Source organism: Centrocercus urophasianus, unplaced genomic scaffold (assembly GCF_019232065.1).
Source record: "Centrocercus urophasianus isolate 14NV4802_14NV808 unplaced genomic scaffold, USGS_Curo_1.0 seq_29, whole genome shotgun sequence".
NCBI classification, from domain to species: domain Eukaryota; kingdom Metazoa; phylum Chordata; class Aves; order Galliformes; family Phasianidae; genus Centrocercus; species Centrocercus urophasianus.
In genome coordinates this window covers 7,321,500-7,338,893 of record NW_024884855.1, presented here as the reverse complement: position 1 = coordinate 7,338,893, position 17,394 = coordinate 7,321,500, and the positions used below count along the sequence as shown (strand labels likewise).

The following is a 17,394-nucleotide window of genomic DNA, read 5'->3' as shown; positions in this document are numbered from 1 at the left end:
AGTCCTTTTAGATATTTTTGTGTGTTTTATTTCAGAGACAAGTGTATAAAACTTAGAACACTATGAACACCTTGCAAGCTGGCTAAACTGCCTGATTTAAAAAAAAAAGACAGACATAATGGAAGGCTAACTAAAATTAAAGGCAGCAATCTATATGAATCTATCACTTTTCTAACTCAGTTTTAGCAGATGAATTTAGTATAGGAAGTACTGTAAATTTCAGTTGCTATCAAACCCCCTCTTTAAGTTTTGCTCATCACTGGGAGCTCTGGCTCACACTACCCAGCCAGCAAACAAGCTGTACCACAGCCCTTTTTATCCCTATGCCTGCAGAATGCCATTAAGGCAAGGTAAGAGATGAAATTCCTAGGTACTACTGATGTGTTTTGTCCTCAGCCATTCAGAGTCCAGCCAATTCACACATGCTTTTGCCTGGTCAGTTTTCTGCTACCTGAGTTCATGTAACCTTAAAGTAAAAAAAATTAAATAGATCTATTCCAGGGATTCAGGTAAATGCTGTTCACGTGCCTGTAGCTATGGGTTTCACTCCTCTGTTCTCCAGCACTGTCAGGTAGCCACAGTGTGAGGATTTGTGCAAGAAAATTGAGGCATTTTGATAAATGGTGGTGTGGGATAAGTATGTGTCTAAGGAAGGGTACTGAGCCCTAAGTGACCTATGTTAAACAGAAGCTGCTGGATCCTACTGCAGCTCTGCTAGTAACAGTGTGTGCCCTGGTTAAAGCTCCCTGGCCATGGCGTGCATACTACAGCATTAACCCAGCAAAACCACGTCTGCAAACTCTGAAAGCAGCAGTCCCTGCAGTGTGAGGCATGGGGCCCTAGTGAGCACTGGGCAGGGGATGAAGGGGTGGGCAGGCAGCTGACTGCTGCAGGGCACGCTTGGTGACTGTGCTGCATCTCTGGAGGATCTCATGGGCCGAGGGACGCGTGGGCACCTTGGGGGCACCTGTGGGCACCTCTGAGTCAGTGAGGGAGTTTAGGTCAGCAGCAGATGGCTCCACAAAGCCTGAGTCGTTCCTGTCCTTATGGGTGAGGTGTGGAGATTTGCTGCTGTGTGTGGCTGAGGTGTGTCCAAGGACCGGGCTTGCTGCCTGCTCCACTGCAGGCAGAGACCTGGACAAGTCCGGCTTCCAGCTCAGCACACTGCTGGGTTCACTGCCCAAGCTGAGCGAGGAGCTGTCAGACTCCAGATCTGGAGTGGAGATGACCCTGGGCAGAGATTGTGATCTGTTCCTCAAGGAGCTCACATCTTCGTCACTGCCATCCCCTGAGGTGCAATCCCTTGCTGTGCTGTCTCGCAGGAGCGGGGGAGCCGGAAAGGAGGAGCAAAGGTTGGGTGTGGAGATGTGGAGCCCACTGCCCATGATGGTCTGCAGCCTGTGGTGGGGGTTCTTGTAGGCCTGGAGGCACATGGAGGGCATGTAGCCTGTGCGCCCGTTGTAACTGAGGAGGAAAGGGGAAAAGAAACACTGAACTGAAGGACTCTTCCAGCTTCGACAAAAGGTGGGGGAGCACACAAGGCTTGTGTGCACACAGGGCATCAGGAAGAGGAAAGTATTCATCTCAAACCAGCTTTGGAGAAGTCTCCTTACCGGATGAGCCACCAGCCATTGTCGGATCTCCTGACCACCTCCACCACCACACCTTTGTTCAGAGAGAGCTCGTCTGCTTTCTGCGACTCATAGGCCCGCATGACAAAGTACAGGCTGCCTGGGGGCAGAAGGGAAGGCTGCGTTGTCTTACAGAGGGAAAGTTGGGCAAGAGCTCTGCCAACCTCCTCAGAACCCATTCTGTGAAGGATGAGCAAGGTGTGACCTTGAAACCAGAGTTGATGCCTTGACACAGAAGCATACTCACCCTCCTCATCTGAATTCCTGATGTTCTGGATATCCTTGTGAACACTGATCTGTTCCAGGTACGAGGCTGGGAACCAGGCTATCTGCTTGTCTGCATTTTCCACAAGCCACCACCCTGCAGCAAAGAATAGAACAAAATTTGTAAAGCCAGCAGAAAGCGGAGAGATGATCAATAACACCTCAGTGTAGGGGCACAGGCAGGAGCCATAGGCAGATGTTCCACGGACCAGCTCAGTGCTGGCACTTTGGCAGAGCTCTATTTAGACCAGAGTGCAGCATGCAGATGTGTTGGGCTCTGCAAAGCACGAAAAGCTTTCTGTGGGGAATAAGGTCCTAGGTCTCAGCTCAGACCCATGCATCCCTCGATTAGAAAAGAACAGACCACTTGTTTCCTCCTGTTTAAATCCAGGTAAACACCCTACGTGTACCAATGTCACCCATGTGCTTGATGTTACAGCTTTAATGTTTGCCGAGCCTTAAATCAATCTAGAAATCTTTCAGCATGCATCCCTGAAATGGAAGGATCTGAATCAAACCTACCAGTCATGTCCTTCAATAACACTTCAACAATTTCCTTCTTAGCGACTTTGAAAGTCTTGTTCTTTGTGTCTTTGGTTTCAAAGGTTTCAATGCATCGGTAGCTCTGAGACACCTGAGGGTACGTAATGGAAAGCTGCTGCTGCTGCTGCTGCACCTCTTTCTTCTTTTCCCCTCCAATTTCTGATGGCATGATTACAACACTGAAAAGCAAAGTTTGATGTTGGTTTACTGAAAGCTCCATGGAAGGCTGTCAAGTAGTAATTTCAGTAAAATCATGGTTATTCTAAAGACTAAGAGCAGCTTAGATATCAAAACAGTAGAAAATTCGGGTAGAACATCTCTGCTCTGCTCCAAAATGTAACTGGTATTTCTCTGTAACATTTTTACGAAGAGATACACAAACAAAAAATACAATAGGATTTCACACCTGTCTTCAGGAAAGCAGGGATCGAGGTCTTGAGTTTGTGCCTTGAAAAACTGAATCACATCTTCACCCTGGGAGATTTTAGCATCCACTTTCAGCAGTTCCTGCGAGTAAGTTTCCAGCAATTTCAGTCGCTCCAGAGACCTGCTTATCTTCCCGCTCTTCCTCTGTTTCCCATTTATATCTTCAAAATAACAAAAGCAAAGTTGATCCAAGACAGTAGCAGACCTGGATCAGAGCAGCTGTGCCTGAGCACAGCACTGCCCTGCTTATTGCACCCCCACCCAAAGCATACGCAGCTGCCTCTGCCTCCTTGTTTTAAATAGCTCCTGATAACATCTCTGCCTATCTAAAATTTGTTGTAGTTCATCTGTAAATGTTACTAAGAGACAGAAGCCAATAAAAGTGTAATACTCATCTACCAAGTGCATTTATACCCAAAACCAGGTGTTTCTGTGCTATTGTAAGTGAGCGGCGGCTAGTGACTAAGGTCTATGTCATCCACAACAGCTGTTCCCAATGGCTGTGTTGTGTCTGCTGATCCCTCAGTGAGTTTTCCTCCCTACCTTTAAACCTGGGTATGATCCGGTCAGATCTCCTGAGCGATCCACTCTCAATGGGGAATTTTCTCTTCAGTTCTTTCTAAAAGTGAGACAAAGCAGTGAGTAGGGATGCTGATCTCCTTCCTCCTTCCCCAGGATGTGGATGTTATTTCAGGGAGATATTCACTTACATGGAATCTCTTAAATTCTTCCAGTGTCCGGTAGATGAGAATGTTGTTTTGATCTGACCAGGACACAAACATCATATACTTCTGAGAAAATAGAAGAGAAAAAGAATGCATCCTTATCATGATGTTCAATCCTGGATGTTTTCAAGCAATGAGCATTTGACTTGGATCTGTGATTTAGTTTTTGGTTTGGGCTGCCAGACTGTCACGTAAGAGATGAAATTAAAAGCTAAACCTGCCAAGATATTTCCTTAATTTCAGGGTCCCAAATGAGCATTAAAAACAGAAAGAAAGTCTGAAACAGCGAAGAGGAAAACAGCAGAATCTCAGATAACCACTTTCTTATGAGCTGGACAATTATGAACAAGTCTAAGGGACCCATGTCCTAAAAGATAACACTTTAATAACACTGAAGGTTAATGAGCATGCATACTCCTGAAATAACTAAAAATAGATAACATTTAAGGAAAAAAAAAAACATATCAGGTTAAAATACCTTTTGCTTTCTGCATTGCATCAAGCCTACAGCCTTCACATCCACTGGGAACCGGCTCATCTTCCCTCACTGCCTGTCCTGCAGCTGGAGGCTGAGCAGGGCACGGCCTCCTGCAGTTTAAATACTGTGGGCTGGAGGGAGGGCACCGGCTCTTTGGGCCACACTCCTTCACTGCTTCCTCCTCCGCCCAGCAGCTTGAGGAAAAACTCTGTCATTTTGCAATTATCACATGCCTTTTTTCTGCCCCCCTGTCTTTAATGTGCAAATACTGAGCACAGGTAGTGGGGCATAGTTCAGGGAGCTGGAGAAAAGCGCTTTATCTTATCACATGCTTTAGAGAATGGTGCCTGTAAATGGTCCTCCCTGCTGCCAGGAAGGTTTGTCATCGTTAGGTACATCATTTCTGGGTTTCTATCATCCTTGGGTTTCTGTTGTCACTGGGTTCATCACCCCTGGCGTTAGCAGAGCTCTCTGGGCAGCAGCAGCAGCTGTTCTCAGACAGCGCACTGCGTTTCCTTCAACGGATGCATTTATGGCTCTGCTGCACCAACGCCCTTATGGGAGCCATCCGTGGCCATAACAGCTTAGGCTGCAATCACAGCAGTCCCCAGAGCTGATCACAAACATGGTTGTAAAGAACAAATCAGACAGGATTTCATGTGCATGCCAGCTGCTACAAATCTCTCTTCTTCACGAGTGATTCCTACCTGTTTAGTAAAAGGTGCTCGACTCCCAAAGGAGCCCTGGTAGCCCTATCCACACTCGTATTCAGAAAGAAATGGGAGACACTGATGCTTATACACTGCCACAGCAAAGGGTGAACGGGTCCCAGGGGCGTAACTGAAGAAATCCCAAAGATTTTAATGTGTAAACATGCACCTAAAGCACCCTGAGGTCCTGCCTCAGGCCTGGGCATCCACCTGCACTCAATGCGATAGACAGGGAGGTGGAGAACAACTCCCAGGAGAGCCCCAGGCCTGTGGATCAGCAATGGCAGCCAGCACTGCGCAGCACAGCCCGCCTGGTGGGAAAAGCTGAGCGAGGAGATGGATTTGCTTCATTGCAGCAATTGCTCCTTGCTGCCCTCAGGCACTGCCTGGTTGGTAATTACAGCCCTGGAAGGCCGTCCTCTCCCTGACCTGTGGCTGTGGCATGCCTCAGGTTATGGCTTGGTCTAGGGGCATCTGTGTGATCTGGCCGCTTGCCCTGCCCACTCTCCCTTCTTTGATGAAGCCTGAATTGAATCATTATCTTTATTGGAGCCCAAATGGAGAGGCTCAGCCCTGCCTTCCCTTCCATTTTCTGATTACACTGGGCTTCTTAAATCCCTTAGCAACAGGTGCAGAGTACCTTTCATCTATTAAAAAAAATAGAAGTCACAATCAACTGATACAGAATCCCATTGGGAAGTCAGACAAAATGACTTTGGAGCAGCTAGAAAATACACTAATTAGGGCTTCAGTTTCATGAAAACATGTGAGGCTGCCCCTGCCTGCAGGGTGGCAGCTGCTGGGGACAAAGGAAGTGTGTTGGTGCAGTCTGATCTATTGCTGCGGGACCCCTGGTCTCCTTTGTTAAGGAAAAGTTGTACAGCAAGCACTTCAGTCCCATGCACGCATCTGGTGGGAAAACCCCTTCCCTGCCTTCTCTGGACACTCCCCGGCTGATAGGGTGACACGGATACAAGGCAGACTTGCTGCACAAGGGTTAGATCCTCCATCTCTGCTTGCAGCTGGTCAGCAAAGTCACGTGCTGCTAAACCTGGCTGGCTTTTGTGGCGCGAGAAGGAGATCTTTGCATCCAGAGGGATTGTTCTTTATGACTGTTAGCATTTGCAAGCCACCAACAGAAGTGGCAGCTCCTCCAGCAGCACAACTGTGCTCCGGGATGGGGTCATGTGTGCTGGTGCCATTGAGTGGCCAACACCAAGCAAAACACGCCGTGTTGGTTTTCTGTCCCAGAGCAAACACAAACTGAGTGTATTTCCAAAAGTGTAAAGGTGTAAAGCTGTTTACCCTTAGTGGAAAAAGCCAGAGACAGTCAAAGTCTTCAGAAAATCTGAACTCTGAACACGTACCAAACCGCTGGAGGAAGTTTAGGTATATTTTCATTCTATGTAAATACTGTGATTGCCAGTAATGCAAGAAGAGTAGGTAATGGCCTTGTGTTTGACAATTCCAAAAAGCTTTGCCACATTTCAAAGCTCTCAGTGCAATCATGTAGAGGTGTGGCTGTAAAGCAGAAGCGAGATACAGAAAGCATCACTCAGCTCCACAACATAAGGGTGAGACTACGTGGAGGCTTGGGATCACCTGGGGCTGGCAATCCACCCCACTGCATGGAGAACTGATGTTCTGAGATAGACTGCTTAGACAGGGATCTCAAAGCAAAGCATGAGCAAAACTGGTGCCCGTGGTACTGCTCCTAGAGCACCCTCAAATCACTCCAAAACCACGGCAGGTCAGTGTCACGCCTGCAGGGACAGATGGAGAACGGTCCAAAAGAATCTATGAACTCCACTTCTGCGTGGGCTCATTTGGGCACACATCTCCTCAACACTGTGCTGTGCTTACTGTGTCTCCTGCTACTTCCACACCACCCTGCCCAGAATCAGTACCTGCAGGTGTGTAACTATTAACAGCAGTCAGAAATGACTGCCAGGAAGGAGAGCATTTGACTCCAAGTATCAGGAGCTGTCATTGCATCATCAGTGTATATTTACACAGTTTTTGAGATACAGCAATTAATTTGTCTTTGATCGTTTTATGGGGTACAAAAGAGATCATCAAATAGCAGGTAATACATAGCAGGGGACTGTCCAGCTTTGAGAAAGCAGCAAAACCTGGATTTTTCTCCACAATTACCTCTGCCTCTGCCTGAGCATGAGAGCAATAGCAGAGCAGCTGCCTTTAAAAGCCTGCAGTCTGATAACTGAGCAGAGCTCATTCGGTGCTGCTGCAGGGCTGCACAAAGGCCCAGAAGCTTTCCCTGCCGTATTTCAATAGCAAAAACAACTTTCCATGTGTAAAAATGTCCATATGAAATAGACACCAAGGGATTTTCTTTTCATTTCATATAAACCAGGAATAACTTTTAATTGGTGTATTGAACTGGAGGGCAAACAGACAGAGTGAGAGAATCATCTGAACCAATCCTACATTCACAAGAGCCAGAACTCGAGCCTTGCAGCAGCCTCTTCCAAACCCCAACAAGCAGTGGTCACCTCAAATACACAAGGATGAAAAAAAAACAAACCCGTGTTACAAACATCCTCTTCTACACATAGGATTGGGTCTGAGCTGCTCAAGCTGAGACCTGAACTCACGCATTTATCTTTTCACGTCCAACACGGTAGGAACTGCTGGACTCAGTGATCCCCTGCAAACTGTCTAGGGAAAGGCAGAGAGACAAAGTCCTCAGAGCACACTTGAGCTCCTGTAGCTGCAAGACAGAGAGCAGAAGGAAGGTGCTGTACCATGGGCAAGGCAGAGGGGGGCATTTGCTGGGAGTGATGCTGGTATGAGAGCTCAGACTTCTCCCCCATCACCTTCAGGATCAAAACCTGCCCTTTGCTGTTCTTGGAGGTCACCTTATGTGATAGCACATAACCTATCAGCACCTCTAATGAAAAGGCCAGCTGCTAAAAGCTGATTTTAAGAGTACAAAGAGGTTTTAGACTTCTATTAAATAGATAAACAGACACTGATTAAAAGGGAAAAAAATCAAACACCAGAGTTGACAGTAATATCCTTCACTTCATAAACAATAAGAAGTCCAACAATCACAAAGCCTGGGATGAGAGATTTTACAGTACTTAATCCAGAAGAAGGTATTTGATTTCCTCCTAACTCCTGCAGCTGCTGCACAGAATGAGGCATTTTTCAGCGTGCAGCTGAATCCAATTCAGGACACAGCAATCCCCAGGGCTGAACTTCAGCAGTGGCTTCACTCCCTCATGAAAGATTTCCTTAATGATAATCGGTGAGGGACTGAGCAAGAAGAGCTGTGAAAATGACCTCATGTGTGTAACAACTGGAGCCTGATGCAGTGGGGCTGCAGGGCCTCTCTGTCTAGGTGATGAACTTGCAGAGTCTGCCCAGCACCAAAAATGCATTCTGCAATATCCAGCAGTGGAGTTCTCGTTTGAATCACAGCAAATTGCCCACGGTGCAGGCTGATCTCCTGCCACGGGCAGGTGCCAGGAACACCCCCATCGTTGTCTCCATGCTCTGGGGTCCAGACCACTCTCAGGCCACTGGCAGCACAATCCCAGCCCCAGTTGGTAAAAACCATTGCAGCATGGCAACCCCCAGACCTCACACCCACCAGCTGAGGGTGAAAGTACAGAGCAGATTTGTTGGTTTTCCCTTAAATGCCCTCAGCACACAGCTGCCAAGGGCAGGGGGAAAGCTGCCTTCCTCATCTGGTGTGCGTAGAACCCATAAAATACTAAAAGGACATTTACAAAGCACCTGTTGCAACCATAGCTCCTTTGTAAAAGCTGTGTTTTCCTAAGGTCATAAAAAGGGCAAAAACGTGATTCAAGAATAAAGCTTCCAGGAAGGATAAGAATGAAACTTAAGCCTGTGACAAGAGAAAGTTTCCTGCATCATTTCCTAGAGCAAAGAAACAAGAGGTGTTTGATGAACGCTTTTTGTGGCAAGAGCACAGTGTGTTTGTGCTGAGACCCACGGCAGGGCGGGATGGAACCTCAGGAACCCTGTGGGGATCCTCAGAAGCACAACCCAAAGGAAACCAAGCAAGGATTAGCCAATGTGCAGAAATACTCTTTTCAAGCAGGTAAAATCTATTCTTGCTTCACGCTAAGTGTGGTAAAATCTGGTCACAGACAAAACCATTGTATTCCTTGCAGATTAGTCAGAGAAATGCTAATTCTTCTGTTATCCTTTCCTCATTCCCCACCACCAACAAGCAGAATATGCAAAGTGTCTTACTTATCTCTCTGGAGTTTCCTCCAGCTCTGGGAGTCCAACTTAAAAATGCACCTTTATTTCAGAGTGAAGACTACATGTTTGTGTTCCTATTTCTTTTCATAAAGCAGAGAAATTAATGCTTAATCCTCACTCAACAATGCAGTGTAGAGAAGAGTCTACTGGAAAGCAAACTGCTGCTTTGTGGTGTTAATACCTAAAAAGCCAACACGCTTTCATCAGAATTGTTACATGAGGAAAATCTCTTCCTCCACCACCTGTTAAGATTTACTGCTGTCTACTTGCTTTGACCTACTTCTGGAGAAAGGAACCATGCAAAAGACAGGGAGAGCTGCAGAAGGGTGAGGAAGAAGACTGAACCCCCAGCAGCACTGATCCCATACAGTGCACTTCTGAACAGATCTCAGTATCCCAGGACAGATGTGGTCAGGGTCTGATGTCTCTGGCAGTGAGGTGTGAGGTATGGCAGCGAACTCCTTCCTGATAACAGGAGACAGGTTTGTGTCTTGTGAAACTCTGCAAGCAATGTGTGTCTTGGGTAAAGCTGTTCAGTATATATGAATCATATACCTAGAAATATACACTGTGTTTTTCAGCTGCCATTTCCTAGTTCACTGTGAGTTCTCAGCAAACTGCATGACTAATTCTTAATGTTGTCTTTCTAATTAGTTGGACTTGTGGCTCACATTCTGACCTGTGCACAGGTGTCAACTTCCTGGCAGAGTAACTGTTATATTCAACTGAAAGTATCTACACAACCATCCCAAAAATGCAGTGACAGTCCTGAGAGATACAGGATAAGTCCTGAGAGGAATGGGGATGCCCTGAGAGATTGTGGGGTCTCCCCTCTAGACTTGTCCAGTCCCACCTGGATGTGATGCTGGGCATCTGCTCTGGAGCAGGGTGGGACCAGAGGGACCCGGAGATGCCTCCAGCCTCAACCAGTCTGGGATTCTGTGAAAATTCTCTAAAGCACTTAAAATACATTCATGAAAAGTCAGTGATGTTTAGGTTCCAAAGTGAAGCAAAAGTCTCTGCAAGTATCATTCCCTATTCTCTGCTCAAAATCTAGTTACAGAGACAATTACATGCCAAAAGGCAGCCTGGACTGAGTATTACCTTTCCATATCCTTTGCATCCTAGAAAGTGGGCCATAAGGGTAGCAGCAAGAGTTGTGTCCTCTCTCTGTTAGTTGCACCAATTATCTGTGAAAATTAGCAGGTTTTCTGTCAGTGTAACCATACCCGAATGCACACGCACCCGCTGTAGCTGGGGGCCCAACTGCAGTGAGAAGAGCTGCTTCCTTGGTGTCTCCCTTCTGCCCCTCTTCCCTCCTGCCTTGCTGCTGCTTTCAGCCCCCACTCCTGTGTGGGACTTGGAGGTGCCCAATCCAGCTGGCCAGAGGGTGAGCAGCAGGATGCGTGCCTGGCCTCACGCACAGCTCAACTCCCACTACTGCCCCACTTCTGCTTCCTTCCCTGTGCACTCGCTGTCATATGCCAGCTTGTGAGCTAATTTAGTGAATGCCAAGATAAGAGCAGAACATCAAACAGCAGTCTTCCTCTCAGAAACACAAACACACCCTTCACTTTTTCTCCAGAACAGAGTTTACCAATGCTTCCTGGTAATTAGCGTCATTACATCCCCTATTCCAGTTACTGAGCGACTGTTTGGAAGATGTACCTATCCAGTAAGCTTTGGTGAGCCCTGTCTTCCAGATACAATTACATTAAGCAAGATATAGGTGTGTTGTTAGCAGAGCCTGCTGCAGGTTATTGCGTGCCCGGACTGGGGCTGAGGAAGCCTCACCTGGGCAGTACAAGTATGCTTCATCCCCACTGCAGGAGACAGTCAGACTGCACTTAGATTCAGTCAGAGACAGAAAAGTGGATTTCCTCGCTATTATTTGTATGTGAGCATTGCAATGTTTCCAATGTTTCTGCTCTTCTTGCTCCCTCTGACCAGAAAAGGGGCAGGGAGAACAACACTGAGCACAGATCGCACATCAGGCGACAGCTTTCTCTGAGTTTATGAACTACTTGCTTTTAAATAAAATCCAATCTTGCTTATAATTTAACTGACTAAATAAATGTAATCACTAACAAGAAAGCAAACAGACTGTTAACAGTCAATCAAGGACGCTGCTTTGACTTACAAGCATCTCTGCAACTATGTAATTGTCAGAAGGCTGAGCAGTAAGGCACTGCAGGAAATTCCCATGATGTCTCTTCTATACCAGCATACTCTTTTTTTCAGAATTTGAAAAAAAGCATGAGGTCATCAGCATCACTTAAATGGCATGCAGGAAAACAAATATAAAGAATATATTTTCCTTTACTAGGTTGTCCCTTTCATACATGAGATATTTTTGTATTTATGGTTGTCTACGACTTCAGACAAAGCCAGTAGCTGCAGTTGCTCATGTTTCTTCTCCTTCCCTCGTGAATGACTGCAACAAAATGTTTTCATGAAATTGCAAATATGAATAACAGAGCCAGGCCTGAGGACAGAGATCATCAACACAGTGCTGTGTGGACCAGGAAACACATGGGCCATTCCCATGCAGAGCACACTAAGTTTTGAAATCTTTTCTAAGGGCAAATCTTTGAAGCATTTTCTTTGACGCGTTATCTACCAAAAACGTTTCACCACGCTGGGTTAAATATATCAGAATGTAAGAGCTGAAAATGAGCAGTACTTTTCCAGCCCCTTTCATGCAAATTGTGTCTCTGCAGAATCTGCAACAGAACAGCACTTAATTTAACATCAGAGAAAAGACTCAGGGTGCATTTCAAGTAGCTACAGAACATCCAGGAAGAAACAGCGTGTGGAGATGTGCAGCCATTTCTGTTTCTGGAGGACTCCATCACCAAGCTGCTCAATGGGACATGGGAGGTTGGTGCTGCCTGAATGGGAACTGGGCTGTGTGTCAAAAATCCTACACAAACTGACGATTTAAGTCATCCTCAGCTGCTTTTTTGGCCCACCTTCATCCCAGCCACACAAGTATTAAAGAGAATGCTATGTTTTTCACTTGGCCTGCGGGACATGGAGAGGTGAAAAGTGGAAAGGGGTGCAAACTGCGTTCTAGAGCTCATGGTGGGATATCCATCCTACAGCCTGGAAACCCCTCTGAGGGCACAACAGCACTGAACCAAACAGAAAGAAAAGAGCAACCCTCTCACTTCACATCCTCAAAACCCCCTTCAAAATCTTGAGAGGCACTTCCATGACTTTTAGACCCAAATCGCCCTCCCAGGGCCGGGCAGTCACATCCCCGCGCTGCCAAAGGACGCGGCCGGCCCCGGCCCACAGTGCACCGCGGCGCCAAGATGGCGGCGCCCAGTGAGGGCCGGCCTGGCCGCGGCGCCTCGGCGTTCCCCGGCACTGAAGGCGGCCCTTTCGCTTTTCCTTTCACTGTCCCTCCCGGGGCTGCCGGCTCCGGAGCGGAGGACCAACCTAAGAAGCCTTGCAGGGCCTGTACGGATTTCAAGAGCTGGCTCCGCGAGCAGAGGAAGCAGGCGGAGGCGAGCGGCGTGGTAAGGCGGGGTGTGGGCCGGGGTCGTGGCGAGTAGCGGGCTTCTCCCCCGCCCCCCAGCGCTGTGGGGCCGCACCCTCCCGCTTCCCCCTCCCCGGGGGTGCCAGGGAGCTCACATTTTCTCCCCCTCCTGCGTCTGGCTCTGGGCTCTGTTGCCATCCCTTCGCCGTGATGCTTTCCTCCGCTGCCCCCACAGCTCTCCCCCTCTCCTCCCTCAGGCAGCGGTGGAGGAGAAAGAGCCGCCCCCTGACTGCCCCCTGGACAGCGAGCAGCTGGGCCGCAGCACCTGGGCCTTCCTGCATACCATGGCGGCCTACTACCCTGAGCGCCCCACGGGCACCCAGCAGCAGGAGATGAGGGACTTCATCCACCTCTTCTCCAAGTTCTACCCGTGTGAACCCTGCGCTGAGGATCTGAGGGAAAGGTGAGTTGCCTCATCGGTTTCTTCTGTTGTTTTTTTTTTTGTTTTTTTTTTTTTTGTTTTGTTTTGTTATTGCTGAAGGGGCCTGAAGTACTGGCCTGCCGTGGGTATTTGCACATCTTTGCTCTTCCTGCTGTTGGGGTTTATAGACAACTGAACTGGTTTCTTCCACTGCATAGATCAAAGAAAGACTTATTCAGAAAACAAATACCTTTAATAGTGCTGCTGGTTAAATAGTGCTGCCTCCAAGGCCTCCCTGAGGCAGTTTATGGCCTTCTGGTTCAGACTAGACTTGCACGCAACCTGGACTTGAAATGATTCAGGGTTTGGTAGGCAAGCGTGCTTATATTTCAGAATAGCCACAACCTCACAGCAGGGGGGGCAAATACTTGAAACGAGCTGTGGTATGTGGTAGTTCTCTACCCCTGTCACCATCTACGTGTTTCTCAAAAATGTGAACTTTTCTTTTTCTTTTTTTTTTTTTTGGGGGGGGGATAATGAACATGAAAAAAACACTTGAAACAAAATTATCAAGTATCACGTGGCAAAAAACCTGCTTAATGTTTTTCATGTATTGCTATGCTAAGAATCCTTAAAAAAAATATCAGTGTATTGATGATCACAGATAATTCTTGCTGTTTATCACAGCTAAGCCTTTTGATGCCTCTGCCTTTTACAATTGACAAGACTAGGAGCTGAATGAAACCAGGTTAGTTGTGATCACTGGCATTTTACTGTGGAGGTTCAGCCTCTGAGGATTACAGTGTGCTCTGTCCTGGGGTCCATTTTGTGTTCCTCTCATGGTAACAGAAATGGAGACTGGCTGTCTGCGTGCTACGTGCCTGATTTGGGTATTGAGATTGGTGACTCAAGCAGTAACACTTGTTTCCTCTTCCCTGTTTGCAGATTGCGAACAAATCAGCCTGATACTAGCAACAGAAATAACTTCTCCCAGTGGTTATGCCTTCTTCACAATGAAGTGAACAGGAAACTGGGCAAATCTGAATTTGACTGCTCTCGTGTGGATGAGCGCTGGCGAGATGGTTGGAAAGATGGTAGTTGTGATTGATTCATAGGGGACTGCTTTGGAAATCCAACAGATTCGCTCTGGTGTTGAGTCACATGTAGAGATGGGCAAGTAAATATGTGTGAGCGTGTGTGTGCATGGCTGAGATAACTTGTGGAAATAAAGGTAGAACCAATTCTGAAAGCCAATTTGGAAATCTTATGCTAACCTTGATAAATGGTCGTATCAAATGCGTTGTCTGAGGAACTGAGGCCTTACAGGTGGCACAGAAATTGCCAGAAATGTGTTAAACTGAGTTACTTGACAAACTTGTGGATACTTTTTCATTACATTTCCTTATTATAGGGGCATTTGCTTGTATCTTTGACTTGAATTCTTGTTACTTGCACGCAGTTGTAGAGAGCTGCCCTTGACATTTCATGCTTGTTTGCAGTTGCTATCCTGATGTGTTAGAAATTTCACTGTCATTTTAACTTCTTTTGTTCTGATAGGGCAAATTCCTGCTGTCTATATCCCTTAAACTTCTTTTGAGATCTCTGTTGCTTGTTAGACTTGCTAAAAGACCTGAAATCAGGTATGTTTAATTTAAATGCTAAAATCATGGAACCTTGATTTCTCATTTTATTTTTGTGTTTCAGTTTAGCATGTAAGAGGGTATCGTAGAAAAAGGAGACTAGAACAGGACCAAAATAATTATCATGAAGTTTCAGCTGGTTTAAATTCAGATGTTTTAAATTGATTCCTCTTTTTCTTTCAATTCAGAAGCAGTATGACAAGTTCTGCTGAGCTATTTGCTTTTAAAAGTGATAACTTTTCATCTCTGCTATGAATTTTTGTCAATTGTGAAGATCGCTGTAATGTTCTGAGACTGATATCTGTAATGAAGCACATTCAGATTTAGCATACAGTGTTTCTGAGGCATTGCTTGTGTTTTGAAATTCATGATTGTTACTTACTGATTTGGTTGATATTTTGGTGTTTTTACCTGGATAAAAATGTCTCTGGAACAAAAGAGCTTTAAATACCCTTACAGTATTTGAGTCTTCCTTAAGACTGATGTCAGCTTTAGATAGAATTATTGCACAGAAGACTCAAAGGATTCCCTCTGTAGAAACTGATCTGTTCCATTGCCATTTTCTCTTCGTCAGCAATATTGCATCAGTGTTACTGATACATAAGTGTGAATTTCAGTTTCAAGTGAAGTAGCAGCATAAATGATTTAATGAGTATAAATGCATTTCTCTTTAAAGCCACACACACAAAGAAGTCTAAATACTTTCAAACTCTTAAAGTATGTAGTGATTTTATGCCCTTGTTGCATTTTTGTCTGGGAAAGTTTGCAGGAGTTTGCACAAATTGTGATAATAGGGAGCTTTTCCTTCTGTACTTGCTGCTGAGCTTTTACTTGTGTATTTTAGTAAGCTTCCTTATTTTGTGCACTACAGTGGGTTTGTAAATCTGCTTTTGATAGAGTGAGAGGTTTGTGGAAATGGTGATAGTACTTTTATAACAGTACTAGGGTGATGATAGCCTGTATCTGAGAACTTTGATCCCCAAACCTTCACGTGTGGAGCTCCTTACTGTTTAGAAAAGCAATCAGAACTTTGGAAATACGTTTGAATGCTTTATGGTGTACTAAAGCCTTTTCAAGTCGGACCTGTTAAAACAGTGAGACAAATTTTTATGGGCTGGTTATTCTGGGAAGTTCTATTTATCAGTGCACCTAAACTCAAAACCAGCAAAACTGGTAAGTGTTGTATGAAGTATGCAGTCTGATTTCCTACCTCATGGTGTTGTGTGGGCTATTAAAAGTGCTCAGAAAGTTTCCCTGTTGGCATGTTGGTGTCCTTAGAATAAATAAATTCAGCCCTTAATTCTTGTTTTTTGTTTATAAAAATAAAAAACAACAAACAAAATTCCCCAAACACATCGCCACTGGTGGGGTGAAGACCAAGAAAAAGGATGTAGAAAGAAAAAGTACCCTTCTCCTTGTCAGGCATGGCTTAAGTTGCCCAGTTCTGTCACAGTTTTAGCACCTGGGGTGTTGACAAGCATTTTCTTCTGCACAACCAAGTGCAGAAGAAACTTGCTATTCTTCCTTTCTAATTTGCCCTCCACTGCTCTGTGACAGTTCTGTTGCCCATTATGAGATTATGAGATTTCTCACTAATTTGCATCAGCGTAAATGAGCAGGTTGGTAAAGCAACGGCCTTGTCCCATTTCATATTAATACTAAAAATGAGCTAGGCCAGAGAACTGTGCCAAGTGTGCTTTGCTGCTAAGTCCTTGGACCTGCTGTTTCTTGTGCTGGCCAGCAGCTGGTAATACAGAGGAGGGCTGGTGCTTCTGTCCATGTCTTAACAGTGTGGAGAGGAAAAAAGATTAAAAAATTGTGTATCCCTCTCAAAATCAGAGAGAGTGGCTGTGGCAACACAGAACCTTTGTCTCCTTGTGTTGTGCATGGAAAAGCTCCTTCTGCCAGCAGGTACTGCTTTGTTCTGACAGTGGTGCAGAGGAGGAATTGCCTTAAAGCTGAAGCCATCATTTTCAGTGCGTGAGTCCATACAATGAGGGCACAAGCTCTGACTGCCAGGATGTTATTAGGGCAGTTTGTAACTTTGCTAAATGGCCATTTGGTTAAAATTCATGCTTACGCTCTGTTGTCTCATATTTGTAGCTTTGCAGAAGAGCTCTGACTTCCTGTTTCTCAGACGTAGCATCTCTGTGAACTTGCCTGTCCAAGGGAGGATGTTTTGCTGCTCATTTATAACACATTCAATGTTTTAATTGTATGTATGGAATTTCTATTGAAGGTTTGTGTACATAAAAAGAAGGGGAAAAATGTAAATTCTAAATGCACTTGATTAAACCTAGTTTTAAAAATAACTGTATTCAAATTGTATTTCCTGTCAATGTGAAAGTAATAAAGCAACTAAGTTTATTCCTAGCTTCCCTGCTGCATGAAGTCTTAGGAGGAGGTATCACAGTGTAGTGATATGTCTAACCTTCTGCTGTGTTTGACTGCTCTGCTGAAGTGTGTATTGATTGGTTGAGGTGGGGCTGCAGCTGATTCTTTTCTGTTGTGCTTCCGAGTTCAGGCAATTCCCTTCAAATCATGAAGCTATAAAAAATAGCAGTGATTTTGCAGACCAGGTCCTCGCCTGTTTGTTTAGAGGTGTTTTGTTTGTTTTTTTTTTAATCTGGGGACCAGTAGGATAGTTTTTGTGATGTGCTTCTAGCAGCAATGAAGGTAGCATTGCAGTTGTAGTAGTTTAAATCTTGCTGCATTTTAGCAAGATGGCAGTTGAGGGTGTCATCCACTGGAGGGCGAAGTCTTTTAACTGCAAATTCACTCCACGGCCACGCAGAGACAGGGAGGGGAAGCTGCT

At 45.7% G+C, this 17,394-nt stretch overlaps 2 protein-coding genes across 3 annotated transcripts; one reads left to right on the top strand and one right to left on the bottom strand.

Moving 5' to 3' along the window:
- Positions 1-82: 82 nt before the first annotated feature.
- NOXO1 (NADPH oxidase organizer 1) lies at positions 83-12,745 on the bottom strand. 2 transcript variants are annotated; one of them, XM_042828251.1, is made up of 8 exons: positions 12,674-12,745; positions 3,575-3,655; positions 3,408-3,483; positions 2,845-3,025; positions 2,418-2,617; positions 1,879-1,992; positions 1,614-1,731; positions 83-1,464 (listed from the first exon to the last, which is right to left on the bottom strand). In XM_042828251.1, exons 2-8 carry the CDS (start codon positions 3,647-3,649, stop codon positions 840-842), a joined length of 1,389 nt encoding a protein of 462 aa, XP_042684185.1. In that variant the 5' UTR covers positions 3,650-3,655; positions 12,674-12,745; the 3' UTR covers positions 83-839. The 2 variants fall into 2 exon arrangements, with proteins under 2 accessions (XP_042684185.1, XP_042684183.1); XM_042828249.1 differs by lacking the exon at positions 12,674-12,745 and adding an exon at positions 4,068-4,151.
- GFER (growth factor, augmenter of liver regeneration) lies at positions 12,351-16,946 on the top strand. The gene is made up of 3 exons (XM_042828252.1): positions 12,351-12,558; positions 12,776-12,981; positions 13,885-16,946. Exons 1-3 carry the CDS (start codon positions 12,352-12,354, stop codon positions 14,045-14,047), a joined length of 576 nt encoding a protein of 191 aa, XP_042684186.1. The 5' UTR covers position 12,351; the 3' UTR covers positions 14,048-16,946.
- Positions 16,947-17,394: the final 448 nt, after the last annotated feature.